The sequence below is a fragment of the Mytilus trossulus genome, chromosome 8 (assembly GCF_036588685.1).
Source record: "Mytilus trossulus isolate FHL-02 chromosome 8, PNRI_Mtr1.1.1.hap1, whole genome shotgun sequence".
NCBI lineage: Eukaryota > Metazoa > Mollusca > Bivalvia > Mytilida > Mytilidae > Mytilus > Mytilus trossulus.
This window is the reverse complement of record NC_086380.1, coordinates 28,909,582-28,926,201: the sequence shown is the minus strand read 5'-3', so window position 1 is coordinate 28,926,201 and position 16,620 is coordinate 28,909,582. Positions and strand designations below refer to the sequence as shown.

The 16,620-nt window shown below is 32.4% G+C and overlaps 1 protein-coding gene across 1 annotated transcript; it reads right to left on the bottom strand.

The window, feature by feature from the left end:
- Nucleotides 1–6,178: 6,178 nt before the first annotated feature.
- On the bottom strand, nucleotides 6,179–11,488 carry LOC134727544 (serine/threonine-protein kinase Wnk-like). The gene is made up of 8 exons (XM_063591925.1): nucleotides 11,465–11,488; nucleotides 11,035–11,101; nucleotides 10,105–10,229; nucleotides 9,698–9,827; nucleotides 8,879–9,049; nucleotides 7,493–7,555; nucleotides 7,141–7,266; nucleotides 6,179–6,849 (listed from the first exon to the last, which is right to left on the bottom strand). Exons 1-8 carry the CDS (start codon nucleotides 11,486–11,488, stop codon nucleotides 6,179–6,181), a joined length of 1,377 nt encoding a protein of 458 aa, XP_063447995.1.
- Between the last annotated feature and the right edge of the window lie 5,132 nt (nucleotides 11,489–16,620).

Sequence of the window (16,620 nt, the reverse complement as noted above, 5' to 3'; positions counted from 1 at the left end):
CCTTGATATTGTATATTTCGTCATTACCTGTAAAACTTGGAATCTTCTGTGAATATTCAAATCAGATTACTATTGTTTAAAGTAATTTTTTGTCTGGTGGGATACAATAAGTGTGGCTTGCATTTTTGTGTGACATCTAACCATCTACGAAAATTCGTGATTTCATGCGTCCATTAACGAAATTTTCCCATGAAAAGTTGTGAAAATTATATGAAATAAAAAAAAAATCTAGAACATGGTTTTTTATATAAAGATGTTTTGTTTTGTTTGGTCGATTGATTGAATTACCTAACATCATCGTTTGAGCATACTCCTAAGAAACTGGTTTAGACACAGTGATGGTGTTGACTTTTTTCAAAACTACCTCTACCCTTTTTTATTGGGAAAATATGCGTCATTTTTATCAAATATGGAAATTTATGATAAACCATGAATTTGACTGGAACTTCAATTTGCAGACACCCTTTCAATAGGTAACCCTCGTTTAAAATAAGACCCCTTATTGCCAGTGATGATACTAAATAGACCCTGAAATCTGCACATATAGTCAATTTAGGCATGAAAAATGTTTAAATTAGTGTTTTTCAGTTTGTATTCATCCATAATTTCTACTGAGACTGCACTGTTTGGGAAAAAAGTTGTTTTTTGAGGAATAATTTTAAGACATTTTTTTTCAAATTGGGATTCTTCTCCAGGAGAGAAAGCCTTTATTCTCCGGTAATTTAAAGTCCTAAGAAACCTCAAATCAAAAAAAAATAATGCATATGTTTTTTATAACTCAATGGATAGTTTTCATTATAAAACTTATGTACATGTACTTTTTTTCAAGAAAATTCTTTAATTTATTCATATTTAGAAGAAGTTTACTTTATTTGAATTGCTTCCTTCCAGCAAGCAATTCCCCCGACATATTTTGCGTATGCAAGGTGACCTCAGTGTGACCCATCTCGTAAAAATCCGGTGACCACAATACGCATGGATGTCCTTAGAATAAACTATTATCTGAATTTACATGTTAAACATGTGCTCAATTTCCATGCTTTTTTGTTTATTTTTCGTCAATTGTTGACAAACAGGTGACAATCGTTAAACTTCGGCTACAAAACACGAAGTTTAATTACCTGCCATATTTTCACAACAAAACTGACCGATTGAAAAAAAAATTGACGATTATACGAAATTTACACGAAAAAAATGATAAATTCGAGCACAGAAGACTAAGTTTATGATGTTTGTATGCATTGGTTCAAGAATTGGAAGAACATTATTTTTCAACGGTCACTCGTTTTTTATGACTTTAATAAAGGCAAACAATATCACTGAGACATTTTTTTCCATAACAAAAGACCATTAGATTTCAAGTCAATACAATGAGATCAACATGAAAAAAAATCCCAAATCATACTTTAAAAGAGAGGCGAAAGGTACCAAAGGTATATCCAAACTCATCAACTGAAAATGCCATTTCAAATTTGAATGGTTTTATACTAGTCATTTTTGGGGCCCTTTATAGCTTGCTTTGCGGTGTGAGCCAAGGCTCCGTGTTGACCATACTTTGACCTATAATGGTTACTTTTATAAATTGTGACTTAGATGGAGAGTTGTCTCATTTGCACTCATACCACATCTTCTTATATCTATATACAAAAGATTAAAAAAAACGACGAAAGATAAACAACAGTGCATAAAAGACAGCATAGAAAAGTAAAAAGTAGGCAATACGAATCCCACCTAATTGTTATCAAAGGTACCAGGATTATAATTTAGTACGCCAGACGCGCGTTTCGTCTACATAAGACTCATCAGTGACGCTCATATCAAAATAGTAATAAACCAAACAAATACAAAGTTGAAGAGCATTGAGGATCCAAAATTCCAAAAAGTTGTGCTAAATACGGCTAAGGTAATCTATGCCTGGGTTAAGAAAATCCTTAGTTTTTCGAAAAATTCAAAGTTTTGTAAACAGGAAATTTATAAAAATGACCACATAATTGATATTCATGTCAACACCGAAGTGCTGACTACTGGGCTGGTGACACGCTAAAACAGGGCTGATTGCAGGTGCACCAGAAGGGTAAGCAATCCATGTTCCACATGTGGCACTCGTCGTGTTGCTCATGTAAAGTAAAAACTTTGTGATAAGTCTAATTCGGTAGGTCAAATTCAAGGAAAAGAGAACGGAATTGTGGTAACAAAAATGGAACATGTCAATCGTCATCAGTGAAACAGTCGACCAACTCATGATAGCGATCTCAACTTGAAATTTTCGAAGGGATCATTGGCTTTCAACGTCACCACTTGGAACTCTTGATTTAATAGATTCCTTGTAAGAAGCAACCACACTCAAGGAAATCATGCTGGAAAATAGTTCGGAAATATCGTATCAACTAGGAGATATGTAAGTAGTTCAATATGCAGGTTCTATTGGAATGTTGCTACATAGAAATGGAAAGTTCACAACTGGCCGGGGAAGCTGACATCATCTTTTATGTAGAAAAGTTTTGTTTTCAACCGACCAAGTATGTTTCTAATGATGAATTTTGAATGACGTACATAAATGGTATCCTTTTCAAGATAACACGTGAGGCTCCAGGGGTTTCGTCCTCTACACGGGGGTCATCTGCCGTGAGCATCAGGGGTCATTCAGACCCCTCGTCGAGGTTCGTACTACACTTATAAAAGGCCTTGCTTCGCCACTGAAAGTCAAATAAAGTAAACGTTAACATCCAACTCTGGTTTTGTAAATACAGACAGACATATAAATTAAATGTATACAATAAACATTCTTTTCAGCCTGCATATTTATGAAATAGTTGCCGCTGTACATTAAGCGCCTATATATCCAATTGTAGGTGTCGGCATTTTGAAACCGTGATTTGAAATGAATTTTGACTTGTATACTCACGAGGGGTTTCTATAATGGTACATTTTTCCGGTACAGATCAATGAATTTGAAATTATGGGGGCCTAGTCAGGGAACGACAATTTAACATCAAGTGGGGTTGGGGGTATGCTTTTTTTACCAATTTGATGGAGAAAAAAATTCTGAATCAAGATTTTCCCCATACCTTTTACTGTTAAATTTTGAACAAAATAATTTAATTGATAGCATGGAAAAAGAAAAGAAAATTCTTTGAGAAGAAAAAATTCTGACAAAAAAACAACAATTTCCATGCTAATTTAAAGTCCTAAGAAACCTCAAATCAAAAAAAAATAATGCATATGTTTTTTATAACTCAATGGATAGTTTTCATTATAAAACTTATGTACATGTACTTTTTTTCAAGAAAATTCTTTAATTTATTCATATTTAGAAGAAGTTTACTTTATTTGAATTGCTTCCTTCCAGCAAGCAATTCCCCCGACATATTTTGCGTATGCAAGGTGACCTCAGTGTGACCCATCTCGTAAAAATCCGGTGACCACAATACGCATGGATGTCCTTAGAATAAACTATTATCTGAATTTACATGTTAAACATGTGCTCAATTTCCATGCTTTTTTGTTTATTTTTCGTCAATTGTTGACAAACAGGTGACAATCGTTAAACTTCGGCTACAAAACACGAAGTTTAATTACCTGCCATATTTTCACAACAAAACTGACCGATTGATAGCATGGAAAAAGAAAAGAAAATTCTTTGAGAAGAAAAAATTCTGACAAAACAACATCCATCCCCTCCCCCCTCCCCCCCCCCCCCCCCCAACCCCTTGAAGTTAAATGGATGCTTCCTTAGACAACGTTTGGACTGATGCTTGTAAAACGTATATGCATTTATCAAATATGTAGCTCCATTAGGGGTCCTAAATCCACGTCTTTTTTTAAATATCGAATAAGGAAACGGGACTTTTTTGTGATAGTTCCGTATTTTTGAGTTATCGCACGACAATCAACTTTGATCAAAGTACAAGTACGCAGCGAAGTCTAGTCAGAATGAGGCGTGTAGAAAGAGTGCCAAGCTCTCTTCGCGTTAAGAACCCTGCAGTAACTCGTTGTTTATATGCAAGGCAACATTTCTGTCCCTATTCAAAATACCCTCATTTGCCAGTGGCAGTTAAATTTGCCGATTTTCATCCTGAACGGACTTTTACAGAACATACGTATTTGATTTATTGTTAATTTGTTATCGTCCTGAACATGCATGACATATTTGCTATTAGCAACCAACAATTAATCATTTAAAATAGTTCGTAAATATACAAATTACAAAAAAAAATCTTAGGTTTAAACTCCCTCGGGCAAAGTAGCCCTTAGGTGGATTTTGATATATTTAACTTTCCTTTTGACCACACACCTCCCAATTGTTTCAGTTCTTATACATACTTGACTTTCAAATATTTAAATTTCAGCGTTCTGTAGGTAAAAGCGCTAGCTTTACTTAAAATTCAGCGTTTTACATTGTCCTCAGTGCGAAAGCCGCGTATTCGTTCTGTACCTCCTTCCATATAACGTAACGGACAGAATATCAGGGCGATAATACCATAGTTCATATAGATGGCTCGCACATCGCAGTCTATCGTGGATTCGTTTATGTCGCGTACGTGTGAATTTTATTTGTTTTTTGAATTAAAAACAGTCAAACTGCGTAATATGTTTATTGAATCCCTATGGTAAACTCTTTATTTAGATGACTCTTTCTTTTAAGTAACATTTTACATGCGTTATTGACATTAAAATACCTCAAAAAGATTGGCCTACATACTTCACGGACTCCGTCCCAAAAAAAAGGCCGGTAAAACCTGCCTCTAAAAATAACTGACACAAATGCATCCTACAGACTCTATAAATATAAAAATTCCAAATATGTGTCATATTGCAGAAAAATGTTTCTATCAACATGATTAATAATCATCTTATACCACCCCCGTGTCTTATACAGATGTGGCATGTTCAGATTATATAAATCCTTGGACTTCGTAATTTATTTGGTATTTTAATTTTTAGTCACCTTTGAGTCTTTCAAAGGCACGCAACTGACGTATAAAATTTTAAGTATGGTATATAAGATGAGTTTATTTACTTGTCATTTATAAATTTACTAATTTTGTTTACCTTCTGTGGTTAGCTTATGCTGGCCATACTGTTCCAAATTTCAATGTATGCGGAGCTCATTTTGAGGCAGTGTTGCATATGCACAAAAAAATAATGAATTGATTCAAGTTATCGCACATGAAAACGGCTATGTTTTTTTTTTAAGTTCATAATTTATATTTATTACTTTGGTTTGTCTTCGAAAAATTCTAAATAGTGTTATAATCCTGACCATCCATAAACTATTGTTGCCTAAAGTAATACAATAGTACAAACAAAACCGCTTCAGCATATAAAGCCCTATGAGTAATTGCGTTGTTCGTATTTCAAATGAAAACAATGCTTGGTAAACAGTTAATATATTTATGTAATAACAGATACATTTATTTTAAATTTTCATTGTACGATAGGATTACCCCCTGTCAATTTCCCTGCGGAAGGCCGGTGTTTCTTTTTCGGCACTCAGACTTCAATTTGATTGAAACTTACTACTGTTGATAAGAGTTTCGGCTAGATTGAATCGACTTGAATCGATGAAGTCTTCGTGGCATAGTTCACTAATTGGTTCATCTGTTGTTTCGCTTGCATATCAACACCTACGTTTGACTGACTAGAACAACCAGTTCGCCTACATAAGGTTCTCTCCAGGAACTCTTTCCCTTCTTTTAAAAATCGGTTGACTGTTCATACACATATCAAAAGTAAAAATACCGAACTTCGAGGAACATTCAAAACGGAGAGTCCGTAGTCAAATGGCAAAATGAAAAGCTCAAAGACATTTAGCAAATTTCAATATAAAGTTATGATTAACATTATAAAAATAGCAATCAAATGACAGAAAAAATAATTCAACATCTAAGAAACCAAACAGATAAATAGACACATGTCAATCAATGAATGAATCTTTGTTCCAACTTATAACAAAGAACATGTTGAAATTATGTGCATAGCTACACACACACAAACACAAAACAGATTTTTAAAATACACGTTATATACATTGAGTTTCATAACTCGTTGTTGTAAAAATAAAATGAATTAATAAACGTTTTATACGTGTGGTTACGTCTTCAATGAATATACATTTATGATTTTCTCAAAATATGTCAGTTACGCGCGCATTGCGAGATTTCCAACAATCAATATTTTATTGAAACTCGGTGTTCTGGACACCATTTTGAATGCCTCCTTGTGGTTGTAAAACAGGGTTATTGGCTACGAATCCTGAGCTATAATCCTGTTGTTGTTGTTGGGTTGTAACATTTCCAATAACAGGTTGAGGTTGTACGGATGGTAGATATTGATTTGTGATCTGTGGGAGTTGAACTGCCATCATCGTTGGTTGTTGTTGGAGTTGTGGTACATTCTGTTGTTGTTGAAAATTTGTTGCAGGTTGTTGATTGGTTGTCAAAAATTGTTGTGGCATGTTTTGCTGTAGATTGGGTTGTGCCTGAATCATTGTTGGTTGTTGGACGATTTGTAGTGGTGCTGCTTGTTGTTGAATATTTTGTTGTGGTTGATTGTAACTGTTGCTTACAACAGTTTGAACTGGTTGTCGTTGTTGGTAGGCAACTTGGTTTTGTTGTGGTATATTTGATACGGTGTTGTGGGTTTCCTGGACCATTATTGGTTGGTCAGATGCACGCACATTTTGGTGAACTTCTATGGCGTTCCCAGAATCATGGTAATGTGTCCGTTGTTCGCCATTCCGACCATACCTCGGAGTCTTGACATATCGTCTATTACCAGTCTGTCTATATTCAGTACTTACTGGGGGTACCGACTGTTGATCTTCAAAGTTATCATCCATGTAGTTATCTAAAATGGAAGAAAATTACATAACTTTAAATTGACAATAGTAAGATATAAATTTTGTACACTGAACTTAAACTGAGAGAGCGATTCCCTTAGTAAAAGATTTGCCTTAAACGTACTGATATTCTGCTGTTTTGGGGATCACAAAATTTAAGAAGTGTCCTTAATTCTAAAAAAATAAAATGTCATTTCAAATTCTTTCTTGCTTCTATATTAAAGAAAAATCACACGAATTTAGTTTACTTTCAAAATAAATTGTAAATTTCCTATCGAAATTGATTTATTGTTACTAACATGTCTTTGTTCTACCAGGAGCCACTTGGTTTCGTTTTATGTTGTGAGCCGGTATGGGGTAATCCTCATCCGGAACTACGACAGTCTCTTTCCAAGCTTCCGGTTGGCGTTTTATATCTGTGCGATCTATAACAAAAACCAAAAGATATGACGTGTGCAGTTTTCGTGGTTTTCCCCTACCCAACCTTCTTAAAGAACTTTGCAACATAAAATATTTCTCTATAAATCATTAAACAAATTTGCATTTATTTTCTAGTATTTATTATGCAGATTGTATGTCACAGTATTATTGTATAATATACTAATATTTGAACATGTTGAATGTTGCGTGTCCGTCTTAAGTTAAACCTACCGTTTGAAGCATCATAGTAGACCTGACCCTCGCCTCTCTTGGTCTCCTTCGACAACTTTGTGTCTGTGACGAAAACAACAATTGTTAATAAAATGTTTAAAATAGATTATAATTATAGTATGGTTTAACAATTACCCATTATGCATCTTTCATGACGGAATCTGATGCGACTGTCATAAAAGTGAGAGGTTTAGCGCTTTAAAACCAGATTCAATCCACCAACTTTTGAACATTTGAAAATGCCTCTACCAGGTCAGGAATATGACAGTTTTACATTCGTTTGATGTGTTTTATCCTAAAGTCTGATTCTGTAATGGATTAGGGACTCCCCGTTTTTGAATTTTCCTCGGAGTTCAGTTTTTTTGTGATTTTACTTTTTTCATAAGAATCGATCAGAATTAGTACTTTTGATTAGCTGACAATAACTGAGAGGCATTCCAAGATTATATTTAGTTATCGAATATAATACAAAGCCTTGACTGCACACGCTATCAGCGGTAACAATTCAAATCATTATACTTCACGGTAAAATACCATATTTTGATTGGCTAATACGAGGGTGTTTATGTTATAGATAATGCATATTTTAAGGTTTTTCTTGTCGTAGAACACACCTCGGGGTGTCAGGATTGATCAAATGAAAGACCGACCGGAGGGAGGTGTGTTCTACGACAAGAAAAACCTTAAAATATGCATTATCTGACTTGTATACCGTCAAAAACTATTAATTTTATAAAGATTTGTAAAATTTAGTATCCTTTTTTACCGACAACACTAAAGTGGCAACAAAAAACTATTAGACGAATAACATTTTGAAGTAAACCATAGATTGCATGTTTACATGTACCAAGGAAAATAATGACCTTACACAGGTCATTTTTTTATGCCTTGCAGCATATACCATTGAAACATGGTATCGTCCGGGTTGATTCTGAAAAAGAATGACCTGACGTTCTGAAAGAAAATATACATCAAGTAATTAAATACAATGCTTAAGTTCTACTTTTTGGCTCAGATTTTGTTTTGGATGCATTAAATATCATATTTTATTTCTGTATAAATACGTCACAAGGCGTTGACAAACAATTAACGTCTTTCAATTTCATACTTGTAGTATTAAGGATTTATAAGTATGTGTTGTGTCTTTTTATAATTGTATATGTCTGGAATGCGTAAGTATTAATTTGATATAAAAAATATAAAGTTGTGATCAATGGTGATTGTAATCAGGTTCACAATTTCTAAAATTAAAAAAAAGGAGTGGCATTATTAGGATAATCTAGTTTTCACATCCGTCTAATGATGATTCAAGCTAACCATTGAAAATGTTCGCTAAGATGTAATTGACTGTTGAACATGAACATTCAGTATGTGTGTATACCATACCATTATCCTTTGTGTCTGCATCGTTTTCATTGATATCTGATATTTTCTGACGTTTTATTTTTCTGCATTTAACGCATACAATGACGATGGTGATAATCAGCAGCAGTATAATAAACGTCTGGACCATAAGAATCACAAACGATCCTTTCCCCTGTTTAAAACTTGGAACATCTGAAAGATAATTTATCAAAATTGGGAATGGAAATAAGAAATTTGTCAAAGATATGACAACCCGACCAAAGAGTAGAAAATAACCCAAGGCCGTTTGCAGTCCTGGAAGATATCGTACATTGGGATATTTTCTCTCGAAAGGCATGTGTTTTATATTTGTGTATGTAAATTTGATGTATCATCCAACTGAAATGATTTAATTTTGGGACAACAGTAGTAAGCAAGCTCATTCGTATTTGCTTTTCTTTATTCGTTTATTCACAAAATATAATTGAATTTCTCAAACTATTAAACATGTTAAAACGACAAAGTATGCCACGCTACATGGGCACATTATAATATATTCTGACTACTGGTCGACTATTTAAAAGTACAATTTGATACATGTAGATGGCTCAACTTCCTACGTAAAATACAATACACTAAGTTTGAATAGCAAAACTTCTAACACTCTTTAGGATCACACAGTATATCATTCATACGAATTTAAATGTTTGATTACCGGTATATATCAAAGATCTAACTGAAGAACGTGATTTTGTTTATTTGTGAAATTTCCTCAGTTATGTCTTAGACTAGTTTGTAAACATACATGATTTGAGAGCATCTTTCCTTGTTTTCTCCCATTTTATATATATATCTACTTACTGTGGCAGAAACTTGGTGCCCAATCGTTGCAATTGTTGGTGTTGCCATGAAAATTTCCAGTTGAGTAGTCTGCATAACACGACTGGAAGATCGAGCATTTATCACATCTGTACTCAAAAGCATCTTCATACTGAAAAAGACCACTAAAAAAAGTAAATTACCAAACGGCGTTTCTCGGTCTTAGCTTTTTCTCCTTTCATGTATACACTCGTTTCTAAACGAACACACTTTTGTTTTGACGGACATATAATTCTATTTATCAAGATATATTCAAAAATATAATTCTCCCAAAGATGAACTGGCCAGTTGAATGAAAAGGAATCGTTGAGTATACATGCTCATCCAGTAATAATATGTCATGGTTATATGTATATAAATACATGGCAGAAAAATGTATCAACACTTACCAGACATGTTCCTTGATTATTCCAACAAAATGAGTAGTCGTCATCACACATTTCCTGTACGGACTGTTTCGTTTCTTTAGAATTTGAATTTAAAAATGACACAGCTTTCTCTTTTTCCAATGATACTTAAAACAAAAAGAGATGAATAGTATCTTTAGTTTATCTCAAATTGTATTGTCACTTGTCGAAAAATGTACATTGTTTTCGATTTTACAAGAATTGGTCTGTATGACATAAATTCACGATTGTCAAAAACCTTTAGTTGTCTTTCGAATAAAGCATTTAATATGTGATATCTTATTATCAGCAACCTCGCTGTTATTATTATTACTATTGCGAAATTAATCTTTGTCCCGGTGACCCTCTTTGTGGCGTGCAATAGCCAAATATTACAGTGAGCACCAAATATTGAAGAAGCGAACCAAAAACAGCATAATTTTTTTTTTGGCGAAAGAAAGAACTAAAACTTCATAAAAAAAACACTGGTCGGTTTGGAGCAAGGCATTAAAATTAACATAATGTGTCCAGGTAAGGATACATGTGTTCCTGCCAAGTGATACCATATTTAAAGCCGACTCACGGTGCTAGTCTGTCACTTAGTGTAAAATTTTCATATTAATCAAATGTCCATCTGTATTTATCTCTAATGGTGGTTTTTATCAACCCAATGTTCCAAATCATATTATAGTCGTAAGTCGAGCTTTATGCTATCTTGTACAATCGAATTAAAAGTCTTTGATTTAATTGTTTAAATTTTCTTTACTTTTTTGGAAAAGTTGAAAATATTTTGAAAACGGTTGAAATGTGTGGTATGGCCTATTATCATGCAGAACACATTATAACCAAGAACCTCAGCCAGTTGATAAAAGTTGGTATCAGCAGCCATAACAAAATAACAAAATTATCGCTAACTTTTGTAATAACATGTACCTGTAGAAGGAATTGTAGTCCCTTCATTCTGTATAATCAATGCCAACAATAGGCAAACTGCACCGAGCTGAAAGAGATGTAAAATGACTACATTCACATCTTATAGATTTTGCTACGTATTAAAAAATCTACACTGTCGCATCCAATGACGAAAACGATGTTTCCTCTATAGCTGGTTTCTACCGTAGATTTTTCAGTCGAACCATGCGAATTTGAAAAGACACCTTTTTCATTGATTTTGCATAATTAGAAGAAATAAATTTAAGTAAATTGATATGATTTAATTGAGTGCAGCATGTACAATAATTGTCCTGCCTTTCGAGTGTATTGGACTTTTTTCAAATTACGCATCTCATTACATTTTTTATATTATTGTGTACAGAAAAACGAAGAGTATTTTTCTCGCTAAATGGATTTGAACGAAATTTACCTTGCGTTTGAATTTTACTGACATTGTATATAATATATATACGTTCTTTCCTCTTACTATTAACGAATCTTTGTTTTGAATCGACAGTTCTTAATTTATAGGTTTTTGAACTATTAACATTGTAAAAAGTTGAACGGTGCAAATTAGTATTTCTAAATTAACAGGGATCGTATTTCAATATCTAATAAGTAAAGATTTAATAATATGCAAACCCCCAACTGACATATCTTGTATTTGATCAGGGAAGTTGGCAGAACTGGACAGAAATTGATACAAAATAGATGACATCATTGGCTTTTGTGTCCATTGATCTTATATTCATAATGAAACACTAGATCAAATATAAATAAAATTTAATATATTTTATGAATTATGAAATTGAATACAGGTATATCAGATACATTTTCAAAAATGTAGACCAATAATGCCAAAAATAAAACAGAGGTGAAATTCTAATCAATCTGCAATTTGCAGATTTCCAAATTAAGACTGCAGATTTATTTAACCTTTATTCACTGACAGTAGTCGATCAAAATATAATTTTGTTGGTTCTTTTTGGCTAGTTATTATAGGTTTAATTAATCCAACGTATTGTGTACTATACATATAGGGATATAATTGTATTCTTTCTGTTTAGTCTGATTGATTGTTATCTATTTCTAATACTAGTACTAGATCATTAGAATCGTTAAAATTCGCGCATCTCTAAATAGATATGTTTTAAAACAATCACCAAACCGCTGTTTAACGAACCTATAGTTTCACATCTGTACATTCCGGTTTTACCTAAAACTAAATATTAATATGACAGGTAGACCGGGCTTTTCCACTATTAAAATGCAGATTTTCGGCAAATATGACAAGTAAGCTAGTGTGGCACTATAAATCCAATGGCTAAAGAGGAACTAATTTTTATTCAGTGCCTAGTTACAATCTGAACTGTCTTGTTAGGGAAAGTTCTTTTATACATCTACAAACGTGACTTAAACGTGACTTGAATTTAGAAAGAATGTTGTTTGTTTCTACCTTTGACAGGTACTTACTTTTAAAAAGCCCAAAGCCACAAATAAAATGATTCTAAAAAGTGACCATTACTTTTGGCCTCATATACTTAACGTTGGGTTAATTAAAGCCAAACTATTAAAGTCTAATTAAATACGATGACCACGCGTTGCTGAATGAAAAAGCAATTGTCATAAACTTGAATATCCCTTAAGCTAAAACATTTACAAATAGAAAGTCACGTTTGTAGTTTAACAATAATACATACATTTATAAACTTTAGAAATTATATTTAATAATTTCAATACTTTCGATCACTGCATAGTGTTACACTAGTCCGCTCAAATTCTAGCCTTCTCACAAATTCAATTTCAACGGAAGCCATCGTTCCAATACTAACATAGTTTATCATTTAGATAGATTCGTTAACTTAATATAAAAAGAAGAAGATGTGGAATGAGTGCCAATTTCACGTCGGCAATATGTATAAAAAGTTTTATCAACTATAGACCCAGCAAAGTACTCGGCCTTGAACACGGATTCCGAAGTTGCCTCACACCAAAAAGTACGCTATAACAATGTAATAAGTACGGGGCGCCGAATGGGACTCTTGTGGTTTTGTACAAAATTCAATTGTGTCATAACAAAATCATTTTTGTCTTACAAAACTATGTGCTACAGACTTGTTTTGTGAGAACTTCAATTTTGTGATGACAAAATTCATTTGTGTAGACAAAATTCATTTTTGTCATGACAAAATTCAGTTTTGTAGACAAAATTCATATTTGTTATGACAAACGTCAATTTTGTCTAAAAGGTATGTAAATATAAACATATTTGCATACAAAATTGACTTTTGTTACCTGATATGGAAATTAAATCACAAAAGTCAATTGTGTGAGGTAAGATTCAATTTTGTCAGACAGACAAAATTGACTTTTGTGAGACAAAATTACCTTTTGTGAGACAAAATTGACTTTTGTGAGACAAAATTGACTTTTGTGAGACAAAATTGACTTTTGTGAGACAAAATTCGATTTTGTCAATTTTGTTGAGACAAAAATCAATTTTGTTAATTTTGTTGAGACAAAAGTCAATTTTGTCAATTTTGTTGAGACAAAAATCAATTTTGTCAATTTTGTTGAGACAAAAGTCAATTTTGTTGAGACAAAAGTGAATTTTGTCAATTTTGTTGAGACAAAAGTGAATTTTGTTGAGACAAAAGTGAATTTTGTTGAGACAAAAGTGAATTTTGTTGAGACAAAAGTCAATTTTGTCAATTTTGTTGAGACAAAAGTCAATTTTGTTGAGACAAAAGTGAATTTTGTAACAACAAAATTCAATTTTGTAACAACAAAATTAAATTTTGTAACAACAAAATTGAATTTTAAGAGACACAATTGACTTTCGTGAGACAAAATTGACTTTCGTGAGACAAAAATCAATTTTGTTCAGACGAAATTCAATTTTGTCAATTTTGTTGAGACAAAAGTCAATTTTGTCAATTTTGTTGAGACAAAAGTCAATTTTGTTAATTTTGTTGAGACAAAAGTCAATTTTGTCAATTTTGTTGAGACAAAAGTCAATTTTGTTGAGACAAAAGTCAATTTTGTTGAGACAAAAGTTAATTTTGTCAATTTTGTCTCACAAAAATCAATTTTGTTGAGACTAAAGTCAATTTTGTCAATTTTGTCTCACAAAAGTCAATTTTGTGTAACAAAAGTCGATTTTGTATGCAAATTAGTTCACAGAAACCAAACTTAACTAATTTGAATACAAAGTTGACTTTTGTCGCCCAATTTTTAAATTAGGTAACAAAAGTCAAGTCTGTGTAACAAAAATGAATTTTGTCATGACAAAAGTGACTTTTGTCCGCTGATAGATAATTTTGTATGACAAAATTTTAAATTTGTAGTATGATACAAATTTTGTTAAACTGAACTAATTTTTGTTGAACAAAAGTCACTTTTGTCCGTACAAAATTGAATTTTGAGTACAAAACCACAAGAGTCCCATTCGGCGCCCCGTAATAAGGGCCCAAACAATGACTAGTGTAACGACTAATCGAAGTTCGCTTTAGTATGAACAATTAAACATGACAACGAAATGATTTAAATGTACAGAAAAAAATGTAAAGGAATGGAGATCATATCAGAGACAATATGTAATATAGAGTATAGCGAAATGTAATCTTTCATGGGATATAATTAGCAATTTCTACTCTGTATCTAATCATCATCGGTTAATCCTCTAGTCATATATGAAGATTTGGTGACAAACAGATAACAAGGAATTGAAAAGGAACAATAACAGATAACAGTAAATGAAATATGAAAATAAATGTCCAGGACCAATCCAGTAGATCACTCGTAGATCTTAGTATATAATTTGTGGTATGGACCTAGAAAATTGTATTTTGTGTAAACAAGACGTTTCGGACGTTGAGGCAGTTCTGCCTTGGTTGATTTTTTCCGTAACTAGTACAATAAGTTTAGTATGAATGTTGAATATTTCTGAACGAAATTACTAGTTTCTGTTTAAGATATAGGGATATGTTTAATCTAGTGCATTTGAGGGATCAATTTTGGATGATTTAGGTTTTTTTAATTAATTTTTGAAAGTAGTGAAGCCAGTGACACTTTATTATCAATTTGTTTTTTATATTGTTTATTTCAAGTTCTGAAAAGCAATATATATACTTTACAAGTAATAAAAAAAACATTGATGCACACAATATATTTTTTTTTATTTAATGACCTCATGATAAAACTTACTTATAAAATACAAAAATACCCAGATTAGTGGAGACAGGACATGTATAACTGACACACGATTGCCAGTTACTGAGTTAGGGTTATTCTGATAATAGAAATTGACTCAAGTGAAAATTCTGATAGTATAATAGAAATTAGACCTAGTGGAAATTTGGATGACACCAAGTGAAACACCAATCATGCATCTTATGTGAAATAAAAGAATATGGGAAATTTGGGTACATCATTGGAGAAGCTGTAGGATTTTTAAAAGGGAATTTGTCGAAACATTAAACTGAAAACACATCTTTATTTGCATCAACGGTTTCTGAGAAGCAGTTAAAAAGCTTTTAAAAATATGGTGGTTAGGTTTCTCTTTCATGTAAATCATGTAAATGAAAAGAAAGAGAGTAGCACTTGTAATATAAATGCTAAACCAAAAAGATGTTGCATAATTCCAAACGCCATAATTCGAACCCCTACCACTTAGTTATGTAAAACAATTCAAATGAGACAACTTACTGCCTAATTTATCCACAAAATAGTGAACAAGAAACTTATTAACACAGTAACAAACTACAACCACTGAATCCAGGCTCCTGACTTGGAAATAGACACATACAGAATGTGACTGCGTCAACACAGTATGTGTCCAATCCTACGTATACAGTGGTGGAATAGTACAACATAAAGATTATTATGTGGTCATTGAATAAAAAAAATCTATAGGGTGTACCAATGCTTTTTTATAACAAAATCCATACTATAAGTTATTGTACAAGTAATAAATGAATAATAATTTGTACACAATGCTATATGTTCACAAACAACGGAATTTATTACAAAGGATAATAATAATATATACTGGAATGGTCCTTGGTCCAATTGATTTTGATATGTTTATGTGATGTATGTTACTGAAATTCTTCTGCAAATACAGGGCAAACCTATATATTACCAGCCGAAAGACCCCAATAGATATATACATTGTAAGAAGATGTGCATATATGGTAAGCGTGCCAATGAGACTATTATCAATTCAAATCACAATTTTCAATTATCTTCAATTTCTTCGGAAGATTGGCTGTCAAAATGCTAACATTCCAATTTTCAATAACAGTTAACAGCAAATAGATTCTCACAATAACCAAGGAATTGTATATTTAAATATATAATTCCTTGCAATAACAGATAACAAAATAGATAATAGTCCAATAACAGCTAACAAAGAATAAGACAATAACAGCTAACAGTAAATATATTTTCAGAATAACAGATAACAAAGAATTAAAATGTCCAGTAACAGCATAACAGTTAAACCCCTTGCCCCCCCCCCTCTATTAAGATATTCTTCCAAGTAATTTATTTACTTTAATTATAAATAAGACATATATTAAACAT